Source organism: Saccopteryx leptura, chromosome 7, assembly GCF_036850995.1.
Source record: "Saccopteryx leptura isolate mSacLep1 chromosome 7, mSacLep1_pri_phased_curated, whole genome shotgun sequence".
Taxonomy (NCBI): domain Eukaryota; kingdom Metazoa; phylum Chordata; class Mammalia; order Chiroptera; family Emballonuridae; genus Saccopteryx; species Saccopteryx leptura.
In genome coordinates this window covers 10,502,503-10,516,078 of record NC_089509.1, presented here as the reverse complement: position 1 = coordinate 10,516,078, position 13,576 = coordinate 10,502,503, and the positions used below count along the sequence as shown (strand labels likewise).

Here is a 13,576-nt window from a genome sequence, read left to right as displayed (position 1 = left end):
TATTAACAAACCCATTTGGCAACATATCTAAAGCTCTCTCTCTTCAATAAACTTTTTTATTTTCATTTCCATCAGACTCCTATGCCTTGGAACTTGTGAAGGGAAGAAATGGGTGCTTAATTGGTCCTGCTCCTCAAATTCCAAGCTTAGCAAATGAAGATGATTACCAACCCTGGCTTGTGCCCTTGCTACAGGAAGGTCTTAACTATTGATACATACAGGAAGCATCCTTTCCTCTCAGCTATATTTTGGTTCAACAGGAAGAAAGCTCCCTCTAGTGGCTACAGATCTACAGTTTTGCACAGGGTTACTGATTGTCTATAACCAGTCAGTAGCTTAAAAACAAGGCTGAGACCCCCACCACCAAAAAGCCCAATTTTCTACCCTCAACCATTCAGTAGCTTAAAAACAAGCCTGGGATCCCTAACAACAACCTTTAGACAAGGTTCTCCCCAGCCATTCCTCAAAGACAGACTACTCTCCCCACTTATAAAGGCCCTAAAGGACGGATGCTGCAGGTCATCGCAGGGTTTACAACCCTCTTAAACCCACCTCCCAGAGATGACTTCCAAGTCTGGACAGTCTTGGCAGCCTATGAAAGTACCTGAAGGCACTAACACTGACAGAGGGCGAGGGGGTGGGGCATATATAGAAAAGTGTAGGCGGGGACAAAAACTAGGAAGACTTCATACAGAAAACCTCCAGTCCCCATCTGGCTTCTCCCTGGAGCTCAAGGTGAAGCCTCTGACTTTCTGAAAATAAGGGAGAACGGAAACTGTAGAGGTTATCAGGTAGGTTTCCTAGTCTAAGATTTTAACATGCCCATTTGTCATTGCAGGTGATCAGTAGGGAGAACGGAAACTGTAGAGGTTATCAGGTAGGTTTCCTAGTCTAAGATTTTAACATGCCCATTTGTCATTGCAGGTGATCAGTATGATTCTTTAGCTTTTAAGACTGTTCACTGAAAGTTTCTTCCTCCGTGGTAGTTTAAAAGAGAGTGAATTAAGCCTGGGCCTAAATTCCAGCTCCATCACTTACTCTGGAACTTTTGGTAAGTTACCTGGTCTTTCTGGTCCAATACTCCCATCATAAAACAAAGGATAACCACTGCCCCGCCTATTCAAAGGCTGTTATGAAATAAATAATAAAAAGCATATACAAGTGCTCTGCACACAGGGGCCTAGTAAATGTGTGTTGTTAAAATAAATTCAGTTATAAAGCTAAAATCTCAAGGATCTCTGAGCAGAAGCTCATGAAACCCTCAAGGAAAAAGGATAAAAGAGAATACAGCCCCAGTTAGCACATTCAGAAGAGCCTGAAAGATAATCACACCCTCAACAGACAAGTGCACTCCTCAGGCAGTGTTGCTGGCCACCAATCACATCAGCTGGGACAACGCCAAGGCGCTGCAAACATAAGGCAGTATTAGGCTAAACTGCACCTAACCAGAAACATTCGTGGAAATACCCCAAACCCAGAACACATAACCAAACCAAACAGAAGAGTTTTGGATAATTTGGTGCCCTGTGGCTATGACATGACACTTCTACAATAATAAAGACACAATTACTCATGTACTGCTAGGAGTCTGACGGGTCTTTAGTCATACAAATCCCTGTCCCCAGCTTTGCCCACAATGACAATTCACAGCTATAAACTTAAAAGCTACACAAGAAGTACCCACCAGAGACCCATCTTTGACCCCTTATCCAACCCTTTTGAAGCCAAATGTGTTTCAGAGTTCAGAATTTTTAATTTTTTAATTTTTCTGATTTTGAGAATAAGCTTAAGAAAGCTGGGGGCAGTGAAACGAGGAAGGGCCAAGAACAGAAGCAACAGGAGAGCCTACACTGGGAAGTAAGAGAAAAGGGGGCCTTGGATACAGGACCAGGGCTTAGCCCTGGATGAGCCATCTTTGCCCACTGCTCCCCTGGTGAAGACCCTTACAGTTTAGTGGATACACACCTGGGAGGTGGGGAGAGAAAGGAGGAAGGGAAAGGCATGGGTGTGCTCCCAGGAGGGACAACACCCAGAATTCAGATTTTTTAAAAGATGTTTCTACCTTAGTGTATGTACCTAAGAGGTGTGGACAAAAAAAAATTTTTTTTTTTAATAAATCAAGATGTTGCCAGGAACTGAGCCTGGCAGGCTCAGGGAGGGTCTGCACGGTGGCCTTGTGAACTCAGGGAACTAAGGTAAACACTGGGTGGTCTCAACTAAACCCCAATAGCTGGAAGCAGTTCAGGGCGGAACTTTCTCTAAACAAAGGTCAATGTTTGCTTTTACAGCCTGTCTGCTTTCTTTTGCGTCTATGACAGCGGTTCTCAACCCTCCGGGGTCTGTCGCGACCCGACCCACAGGTTGAGAACCGCTGGTCTATGATAACGTGCCTAATAACATGCCTTTGGAATGTAAGAAGGTCAGACAACCCACCAAACAGAAGCCAAAACACCCCTCATTGTTACTGTTCTGTAACCATTAACTGTCCCGCCTATGTAAAGAAGTTTCAGCATATACACTTTTACCTTTTACACAATCCCAGAGATTCCCCTGCTTTGCTTTATCCTGTCTCCCTAATCTATCACCAATTTCATGGAACCCCCTTATGTGTTCCCCTTTGATTCTAATTATTTTATAAATAAGTGGTGAAACCGCCATTTTCTGGAGCACTTTCTCAATTCTTTCAGACTTTGCTTCCTGGCAATTGTCAACAGTTTGGCTCAAATAAAGTCATAAAAATTCTTACAGGTTTGTAAGTTTTTTTTACGTTGAAAGAGACATACATTATGTACTATGTAAGACCACAGTAAAATCTAGACCACTACTCTGAAATCAAAGAAATTAATATTTATGCAGCAAAATTTATGGATACTCACATAAGGGGGATCAATAAAGACCACAAATGGCTTTAAGCCAGTTCAGGTCACATTTTTGCCTTCATGTAAGTTTTACATCCACACTTAAAAAGAAAATAAAGAGCCCTTCCAATTAATGTTAAAGTTTAGAAATATGAATAAAGGATTGAAAATCTATATAAAAAACATGATGTTCCATTATCCACTAAGAGTACTGTCACTGATGAAAATGTATACAACTCCCAAGGTGAAAATGGACTAATAAGAACCACTGTAAAACTCCAAAGAAATTTAAGAAGAAAAGATACGTAGAATCTCAGAATTGACAGGACTAGCCCAGAAAGAGTGCAATGGAAAGAAACCCCAGCATGGCCGGGTTGCCCCAAGTGTAAGAAGCAATACTGTAACAGAAAGGCTTCAATCCAGTGTCCTCAAGAAGATGGTGAATCCATGTTAGTACACAGACTGATTAAGCAGCTGGCTGATCTGTACTGCAGGTAAAGGTATGTGCTTTATTGTTAAGAAAAAAATGGCAATCAGAAACTCAAAAATTTTTAAAAAGCTATATAATTATAAAGCAAATAGAGCGGACCCTTGAACAATGTGGGGGTTTAGGGCACTGACCCCACACTGCTGAAAATTCATATATAATTAGTTAGTCCTCTGCATCTGCCAATTCCCAATTACAGATGGAAAATACATACAATGTGCCTGATTTTCAGTGGCTCACAGAGGTCACCTTCACTTGTTCGGGCCAAATAACTCAGAATAATCCTTGACTTCCCTCTTATTCACACTCCATATCCAATCTGTCAAAAAATCCCTGCCTGACCAGGTGGTGGCATAGTGGATAGAGCATTGGCCTGGGACATAGAGGACCCAGGTTCAAAACCTGAGGTCGCTGGCTTGCGTGTGGGCTCACCAGCTTGAACACGGGGTCACAGGCTTGAGCATGGGATCACAGACATGACCCCAAAGGTCACTGGCTTAAAGCCCAAGGTTGCTGGCTTGAGCAAGGGATCACTTGCTCTACTGTAATCCCCCCTCCCCGGGTCAAGGCACATATGAAAAAGCAATCAATGAACAATTAAGGTGTTGCAACAAAGAATTGATGTTTCTCATCTCTCCTTTCCTGTCTGTCTTTCTCATAAAAAAGAAAAATGAAAAAGAAATCCTTAATGCAACCAAAGTACCTAGAATAATGCCTGACCCATAGTAAGAACTCAATAGATATTTTTTGAGTCAATGAATAGGTGGAAAGAGATTACTTTTGATGGAGGTATTTGAAATATTCTCCTTTAAACAGCACCATTATTGTCCAGAAGATTACATTTGCTTTTCTCTGATCCCATCACAATCTTAGTTCTTACTGTAAACAGTGTTTACAGAACATGGACAAGTTAATTGCTATTACTGAAGAGACTATAAATTGCTATTACTGAACAGACATTATAAAAGTAATGTTATGATGGTAGACGGAAGCTGAAAAGTGAAAGGAGAAACAGAGATACTAAAATGCTTAGAAACCAGGAGAAAGTATCTTATGTTAATAGGTCAAGAAATGGAAGCTTAGGTAGATTAAAATTGAACTAATTTTCTCCCCTCATTAGACATGAATGAAACAGTATACCCTGTATATATAGAAATACAGATGTGACCACTATGAAGAATCCAAAACTAAACAGTTAAAATGACTATAGGAGATAAACTGGTGTATAGAATGGGAAGGGTAGGGGGAAAGAGCTGTATATTTTGTTCCCTTTGGTAGTATTTGAATTCTTTTTTACCTTATGGATGTTAATACCTACATAATAGAAACAAAAAGACAAGAATAAAAAGCTACTTCTTGATTTAGTCTGACCAGCAGAGAGCATAGCCACACATCTGGACTCCGTTGCACTGCCTCTCAGGATAGGACTTTTTATTACTGGTGGCAGGATATGATGTCACAGTCCCAGAGCAGCAGATGTTAGAGATGTAGAGCCCTCTTCATGGCTGGGCACTGACAAGAATAGTGTCACTGTGTTAAACAACAGGTGTCTCAAGAGATGTCCTCTGGTCTTAGCATTAAAAATTTTGGTGATTCTAAGGGACTGATTTTTCTTCTACTGTACAGAAACTGTGAATTGGGTCATTTATTATGGTGTTCTTCTGTTGGCTGCCAGAAAGCTTAAGCTAAATCTGCAGCCCACCCTAAGAAAGCAAGGCATTTTTTGGCCCATCACAAATGTATTATTAGCCTTATCCCCAACTGTCCCTTTTGTCTCCATTGTTTTTATCCATTCGCTTTGCTTTATCTTTGCCTCAACTTCCCACTCTTATTGCTTCATATGCATATTTGTAAACTATCTTTAATCCATTTGGAAATGTTTGTTCTTAGGGCAGAATAAGGTTTCAAAAAATGAGACACAGATGTGAGATCATAAATCCCTATTCTTACAGACAAGGGAGCAGAGGCTTGCCCAAGGTCACACAGCTACACAATGACAGGGCTGAGAGCAAAACCAGAGATCCCAACTGGTCTAATGAAATCACCAAGCCCTGGTGAGCTACAGAAGACTAGCCAGGGAGCCCTCAGCTGAAATCTCTAACAGCAGCCCATGCCATCTCTGGATGGCAGACCAAGTGAAGCTCTGTCTTTCACAAAGGCAACAGGGAGGGAAAGATACTCCTTTCCTCACCCCATTAAACAGCACCATTATTGTCCAGAAGATTACATTTGCTTTTCTCTGATCCCATCACAATCTTCTACTCAAATGAGCTGCCATTAGAAAGAGACACAATAAGCAGTCTCTAGTAACTTCTATCAAGAAAAAGTATTAGAGCTACTGAACAGCACTACTCATCAGAGAAATATAAATCAAAACCACAATGAAATTATCATCTCACACCTGTTAGAATGCATATTATCAAGAAGAGAAGGATAATGAGAGCTGGTGAGAGGTAGAGAAAACGAAATCCCATGTACTGTTGGTGGAGTGGTGACTCAGTCTAGCTGCTGTGGAAAACAGTATGGAGGTTCCTCAAAAAATTTAAAATAGATCTATTATATGATTCAGCAATTTCATTTCCAAGTCTATATTAGAAGGAGACACTATCACTATCTTGAAGAGGTATGTGCATCCCCATATTCATTGCAGCATTATTTACAATAACAAAGACATGGAGACAACCTAAGTGTCCATCAACAGATGAATGGATAAAGAAAATATAATATACATACAAAATGAAAATTATCTTAAGTCATAAGAAAGAAGGAAATCCTGCTATTTGCAACAACATGGAAAGACATTGAGGGCACTGTGCTAAGTGACATAAGTCAGAAGAGAAAGACAAATACTGTATGGTCTCACTTAACCGAACTCACAGAAACAGAGAACAGATTAGTGGTTGGCAGAGGTGGAGGTGGGAGTAATGGGGTAAAGGTGGTCAGAGATACAAAGTTCCATTATAAAATAAACAAGTTTTAGAGAGTAATGTACAGCATGCTGACTATTTTATCAATATGACATTGTATATCTGAAAGTTGCTAAGAGAACAGATCTTAAAAGTTCTTATCCCAATGAAAAAAATAATACCTATGTGAGATGATGAATGTTTTAACTCAAGTTATTGTGGTGATCATTTCCACACACACACACACACACACACACACACACATATATATATATATATCAAAGCTTTCAACACCTTAATCTAATACAATGTTATGTGCCAATTATATCTTAATAAAGGTAGAAAAAAATTTTAAAATAGTGTTAGAAGTAGCCTAAACATTAAAACAACTCTTATATGCTACCTGTGTGACCCTGGCTTCTTTCAGCCTCAGGTTTATAATCTATAAAACTGCGGTAATACCTGTTATAATGAAAATTAAAATATGTAAAGTATCTAGCACAACTTCTGACACACAGTAGGTACTCAAAAGTTAATCTCTTCTCCCCTTTTAAGCTCTTCTATGGCAAACTCTAACAACTTACATTTTTTGACCTATTGTAGAGTTTTCTTGAAAGAGCAAATCAACATCTACATCAAAGTTGCAAGTTGTAATGCACCAAGTCATTCCTCCTACCACCTGCAAAACAAGGAAAATATGTGTTTTCTTTTTCTAGTTTAGGGAGAGGGAAAGAAGTGACAGGTAGTTAAAATCTAAGTATTTTTTATGGACTTAAAGAACATACAAAATTATGTACTGTTAGAGTATGTATGTCCTGACCCCATCAACCACAATTCATCTAAAACAGCACTGTTAAATAATACTGTCTGCAGTGATGGAAATGTTCTTGTATCTGCACTGTCCAATACAGGAGCGGCTAGCCACGTGTGGTTACTGAGCACCTGAAATGTGGCTAGTGCAACTGAGAAACTGACTTTTATTACTAACTGGACATATCATCATGCACAGACTTTCTTTACACTGAAAGAGATAGACATTAATTCTCAGGTAAGGGAAATCTTAACCCAGCTTCAAGCAAGTGCCAGATTCCAGAGAAATTATATGGTTTATGGACAAGACATATGACTAGCAAAACCGACATTCTGTGGATCATTATGTAATTTCCATATATCTTATTTTTTTATCTACCTAAAGGAGATGGGAATCCCTGCTCTACTTTTCTCACAGGATTTCTCTGAGACACAAAAGAGTCTAAGGCTAAAAATCTATTTGAAACAAAATCCTTTTCAGATAGTTTGATGTTAAAAAAAAAAGACAAAACAACACTTACTCCTGGCTGTGCTGTAGACTCACGTGAGATGTCTAGTAACATACAGATTCCAGGTCCCAGAACGACTTAACCAGAATTTCAATGGGTGAGGCCTAGCCATTTGTATTCTAAAACAATCCACAGTGATTCTGTTATTAGCAGCCAGGGCTGTGGCCCATGGGAGCACTCAATACTGTCTTCCACCAGGAAGCTTTCTAGGCCTGCCCTGTCTGATCTGGACGCTTCATTTCCGTGTACAGTTCACTGCAGTAGTCCTTACTGCAGCATGCCATTTATTTCATGCATGCTGGCTTACTTGTCTCTCTTCCTTACGCTCTTGTGGTCAGGTCCTTTGAGTACAGGGTATCTGTCTTATCTCTGCCTTCAATACCTATTACTATGCCTCGTGCATAATAATTGTTTAAGGTTCTGCTTAATTAAATTTCACCCCATAGTGACTTCTCCCTCCTCCAAACTAAGCATTTACCACCCATCTCCAAAAACCTGGCAATTGTCTATGAGCATACCGACTTGGGACAGCTACTAATTAACTCGAGTATTTTGTTTTATATAAGTTTTCTCTTCCCACCTATATTGTAAATTCCTTGAAATGAGGAACTATTTCATTTGCTTATTTGCATTCCCCAAAGCTTCATGCATAGAAAAATAATTCAAAATTTATCTACCAACAGATTATTTTCTTTTAATAAATTAGAACACCTGTATAATGAATCTTAATAAGGGAGAAATGGAAACATGGACACAAAGAAAGTAAAAAGACGGTCTCTTCCTCCTTTCCATGGTTAACCAGGCTCTCCTGACAAAAAAATAGCTTAATGGTTAGAAAGATTCCCTCTTACCTTATCAAAAGGTGACAAGCCTTTAATTCTTGCCCTGAAATACCCAGCTGCAACCAACAGCTCCAGAATTTCAGTCAACTTGACATTTTGTTCTTCATCTTCTCTAGTTTCTACCTAAAACAAAAAGTGAAATGCCAATAAAAGCTACTTTGACTAAAGGAACAGCAGGTGTATCTCCTGATGCCACGACACTGCCAGGTGACAGTGGCTATATCACTGCAGTCATGAAGGAACTTGGGGACACAGTGCTGCCAGTTTCACAGAAGACAGATGTTAATCATCATGGGGGGGGGGGGAGAAGACACAAGCAGCACAGCCTATTCACCAGCTGCTGAACAGACCCAGAGAGAGGAAGATTACAGCACATTACCTCCCTGTTCTCTAACATGTGCTTTACTTTACCTGACAGCCTTCTCAGCTAGATACATTTCTTACAGATACCAACAAGGGGGTTTTCACTTTTTTTTTCAACTTCATACTCATTTTGGTCCAAGTTATTTTCTAGAGGGGCAAGAACAGAGAATTCAAACCAGTATGCCTCACTATACTTCATTTTTTTTTTTTAATCTCTAAGGCAAATATAAAGGCTTTCAACCCAAAAATATTAAAGGGAGAATACTGCCACACAACAGGCTTGCTTTACAAGTAAGAAATTCATCTAATATATTTCAATAAAGATTTGACTTAACTTTAATTTATATCCTACCTTCACTTCCAGGTATTTTACAAGTCAATTATATCTAAATATTCTAGTACTTTCGCCACCATTCACTTTCATGGACTATATGCCTTTCCTCTCTTTCATCATTGCAGAGAAAAAAAATATGTATTTATATATATCTGTCTACATAAAACACCACCACCAAGGTAACTTGGTTCGAATGCTTGTATGCACCATTTATGATTACTCCCTTACTCAACAATGCTTGTTAAATCTTCCTTTACTAAGATGCTCACATTAATCTGCGCTTTCCTTTTATTCACACTTCATGCCAGGACTACTGCAACAGCCACTCAATCTTTCTTCTCCGTTAATTTGTCTTGCTCCTTCATTCCTCAATCACAGCTTTCACATCATTGCCTCTTAGCTCATCCCCTGGCCCTCATCATTAGTATATCAGACACTGTCTGTAAGATAAACTCCAAATGTCTTCATTTGGTTTCCAGATCTTTGGCTGCAATCTATCTTTCAGCTTCATCCTTCTCCTCTCACAAAACAATTCAGACATGGCTATGGCCAACCTACACAAGCACTGTTCACACCACCTGCTTTCTTCTTACAGTCTCTGATCACTCAGAAGTCATCCTCAAATTCCAGCTCCTGTCTGACGCCAAATCTTTAAAAATCCAGCCTGAAATGGTCATTTCTCTGCATTTCTATTTTATTTATAAACCATGTCATTCACACAATTAAGTAACAACCTCTTGCCTGACCAGGTGGAGGCGCAGTGGACAGAGTGTTGGACTGGGATACGGAGGACCCAAGTTTGAAACCCCGAGGTCGCCAGCTTGAGTGTGGGCTTATCTGGTTTGAGCAAAGCCCACCAGCTTGGACCCAAGGTAGCTGGCTTGAGCAAGGGGTTACTCGGTCTGCTGAAGGCCCACAGTCAAGGCACATATGAGAAAGCAATCAATGAACAACTAAGGTGTAGCAACAAAAAACTGATAATTGATGCTTCTCATCTCTCTCCGTTCCTGTCTGTTTGTCCCTGTCTATCCCTCTCTCTGACTCTCTCTCTGTCTCTGTAAAAATAAAAAGTAACAACCTCTTTAGAGTGACATTTCTGGTGTTAATAAACATGCCTACCTTTCCAAATAGACTATTATTATATTATCTGGTTCAAGAGACGGCCCATACATTATTTACCCATGTTTAGTCCTCTGTTCTGAAACAGAATTATCCTTCAAAGACACACGTATTATATATAGAATGGCATGCTCAATCACTACATAAAGTGCATGACCTAAGACAATCATGTATTAACAAAATGTTTTCATAATCATGACATAGATAATGAAAATTCAGGTTTGTTTTGAAGTACAAACTGACAGGAGAGGGAGTATACATATTAACATATAGTTGAACAAGGAATTATTAAAGTGACTCTTCATCCCTTGCCATGGGGGGTGGGAGGAGGTGACAACCATGTACCACTATGCATTTGACTTACCTCTCAAATGAACCCCAGGCCAGTCTATCAAAGATTCTGAAGGACAGCCTTCACTAGTTAATAGTGGACATACAAAGATAAGGTAATATTAATTACTCACACCCTCTCTTCCTTGGAAAAACATCTGTGATGAGTGAAAAACAGCTACATGTGGAGAAACTCAACTAAAAGAGACGGTGAAGAGTAGTTTTGGTCCATAAAGGATAGAAAAGAAAAATAGGATCATACAAGTATTTTTTTAAAACTCTTGGGATGTAAAATAGGAAGCCTTCATTTGCTCAACCATCATTTATCATAAACACACTTCTAAGAAGAGGACAGCACATCATGGGAGGATCAGCCCTGCCTCAACTTCTACTTAAGGCACATCCAATGGAATGCATGGCTCATGCTCCTTGCCCCTCACCCCCAGAATGGAGAAGTATACTTTTGCAAATATAACCTGTGAAATAACTTTTTTGGCACAAGACACTGAATGGATAATGCTAATAAGATACCATTCATTTCACAGATTAACACTGAAAAAAAAAAAAAAATGTAAAAGAGCCTGAAAGAATGCCCTCTTGAAGCCAAATAAAAAGTTCCCAAGCTGGTTAATACCTCCAATTGTTAAAAAACTAAAATTCTGGTAAAGAATGACTGTGAACTCCTAAACCAGGCACACTTAAATCTTCAATTGCCCTATACTGTATGTAGTTCATGCAAGCCGGAGGGCCAGGCCAAAACTAGCTACCTCACCACAGACACACCATAAAGTATTTAAGAAGAGAAGTTAATGGATTAATGGGACTAGTAACAGTTTAATGACTGTACGTGCTGGTCTCTGAACTAAAAAATAACTTGATTATAGAGTCACCCTGTCTGCTTCCTAATTGCCAAGAACTGTCCTAGGCTCTTGGAAAAGTGACAAATAAGACCTAGCCTCTCTGACCTAGTAGTCAGAGAAAGGTTAAACAAAGGACACACAGGAGCAGGTTGCTTTTTATTTTAGAAAGATCCTGTCTATGGCCATACCACCCTGAATGCACCAGATCTCAGCTGATCTCGGAAGCTAAGTAGGGTTGGGCTTGGTTAGTACTTGGATGAGAGATAGATCTCCATTGGTAGTGGGACACTGAATAGGAAGGATTTAAGGTAAAACCAGAGAGATTAGACAGGAGTCTATAACAAAAATTTGATGAGAGCCTAGAATAAAGAAGCAGCAAGAAAGAAATGTCAAATAAAATATCACAGTATCCACCCTAGCATTCACAATATCTGCTCCATTAAAACAACTAGTAAGGTTTTTACTTACTACAAGGGTTCTGACAACATTACACTTGTTAGGGTTTCCTAAGGTAAAAACAAAACGGACTTGCATTCTGGGAACACATACGGACAGGTAAGACTATCCTTCCATCACTATATCCCCAGCTTTTACGCACCGAACAGTGATCTCTCAATTAGCGGGAACTTGCAAGAGGAAAGATATGAGCGGGAGGGGGACAGAGAAGCAAGACTGGCCACAGGCAGCTAAGAGCCAAAGGACCACTCGCCCGGTCCCGTAATCAGTCCCCTGCCGAAAGCCTCTCTCAGAACCTCACGAGGAGGATAGAGGTGCAGCGTGGGCTCCATTTCTATCAAGAAGCCAATATACCAGTCTCGCTTTCGAGTAAATCAACTGGAAGAGAAGGCAGATGTAAAGCGCCTAGCTAAGTAACGTTTACATCCATAAAGAAATGTCTTTCTCTTTATTCCCAAAGTGGAAGCCCGGAAACCCCTGATCACCCTGTTCTTTAGGACCGCCTGAGTGGTCGGTAACGAACACCCCTGGAAGGAAAGGCGCGCGTTACATCCCCGCAGGGCTGCGCGCCCCGCCACACAGCAGCGCGGGAAGCGCGGAACAGCGCGGCCTTGGAACCAGTGCCGCACAACCTACTACGGCCACAGCTCCTAACGTCCTTCCGCCACCCGGTCTCAGGTCGGGGTCCCATGGGGGGCGTTCCCTCCAGACACCAAGGCGGTGGGGCTGGCCGCCGGGGCCGCGGGAGCCCCACGAGGCGGCGGCAGGTCACCGCCCTTTGCACAAACCGAGCCTCGCTGTCCCCAAGCACGTCTCGTGACTCCTGGCGCAGCAGCCCGGGCCGTGCGGGCGCCTCGCGGCGCCGAGGATCGGGGAGACTACCCCGGAAAGCGGGGGAGGTGGGGCCCCGGGGCCGCGGCGTCTGGGGCAGTTACTGGGTTGGGAAGGCCCACCTCGGTCCCAGGAACCCCCGTCCTCGCAGGAGGACCTGCTCAGGCCCAGACGACCCGGCCGGTGCGCCCGCGGTGCACACCTGAACAAGGGGGCGGGGCGTCCCCAACGCAGCCGGGCCCCGGGCCCCCGGCGCTGGGCTGGCTTGGCCCTCTCTCGGGAACCTGACATGTCAGGAAGAGGGGTCCCTTACCTCGGGGAGACCCTGACGCTCCGGCCTCTTGGGCAAGCCCATGATCCAGCTGGACTGCCGCGTGGCGGCACCTATCCGCGGAGCGCCCGGAGGAAGCTGCCCCAGCCGTGAAGCTGCTACCGGGGTGGAGTACGAAGGGAAAATTTCCTCCGCCACTTCTGTAACCGTTGCTGCCGCGGGCCGGGAGCGCTTCTGCCCTGTGGAGCATGCGCATTGGGGCGGGGACGCGGCGCCGCTGCGCCTGCGCGACGGAGACCCGGAGGAGGGAGGACGGGGGGAACGCTGGAACTGCTGTTCTGTGGTGTAGGCGCTGATGATCTGCGGGAGCGTCGTACTGGGGCTTTGCATTTTCTTCCAAGCTGTTTTATAAAAAGGGCTATTCCTGCATCTGGGGAAATTTTGCATTTGGAGTCCCTTTTCTGCTTCTCACAGGCACGATTCAAGTGGCTTCCGTGCTTTGGAAACCCCTTCGCTCCTGAGTCAGACTCCCGAGTACTGATGGGCTTACGGATTCCAGACACGGCTCGGTTCTAACTCAGAATCGAGTGTACCCTGACT

The 13,576-nt window shown here is 42.2% G+C and overlaps 1 protein-coding gene across 2 annotated transcripts in view; it reads right to left on the bottom strand.

Annotated features, from left to right (window-relative positions):
• Positions 1-13,247, bottom strand: part of CCDC93 (coiled-coil domain containing 93) — a 101,279-nt gene extending 88,032 nt beyond the window's left edge. Inside the window, exons 1-3 of one of the 2 annotated variants that reach the window (XM_066345798.1) lie at positions 13,019-13,247; positions 8,422-8,531; positions 6,836-6,930 (exon numbers count right to left, since the gene is read on the bottom strand). In XM_066345798.1, the coding sequence (XP_066201895.1) occupies positions 6,836-6,930; positions 8,422-8,531; positions 13,019-13,232 (419 nt within the window). In that variant the 5' untranslated portion in view covers positions 13,233-13,247. Of the gene's footprint in view, positions 1-6,835; positions 6,931-8,421; positions 8,536-13,018 lie in introns of both variants that reach the window. The other variant, XM_066345796.1, reaches the window with a different exon arrangement.
• Positions 13,248-13,576: the final 329 nt, after the last annotated feature.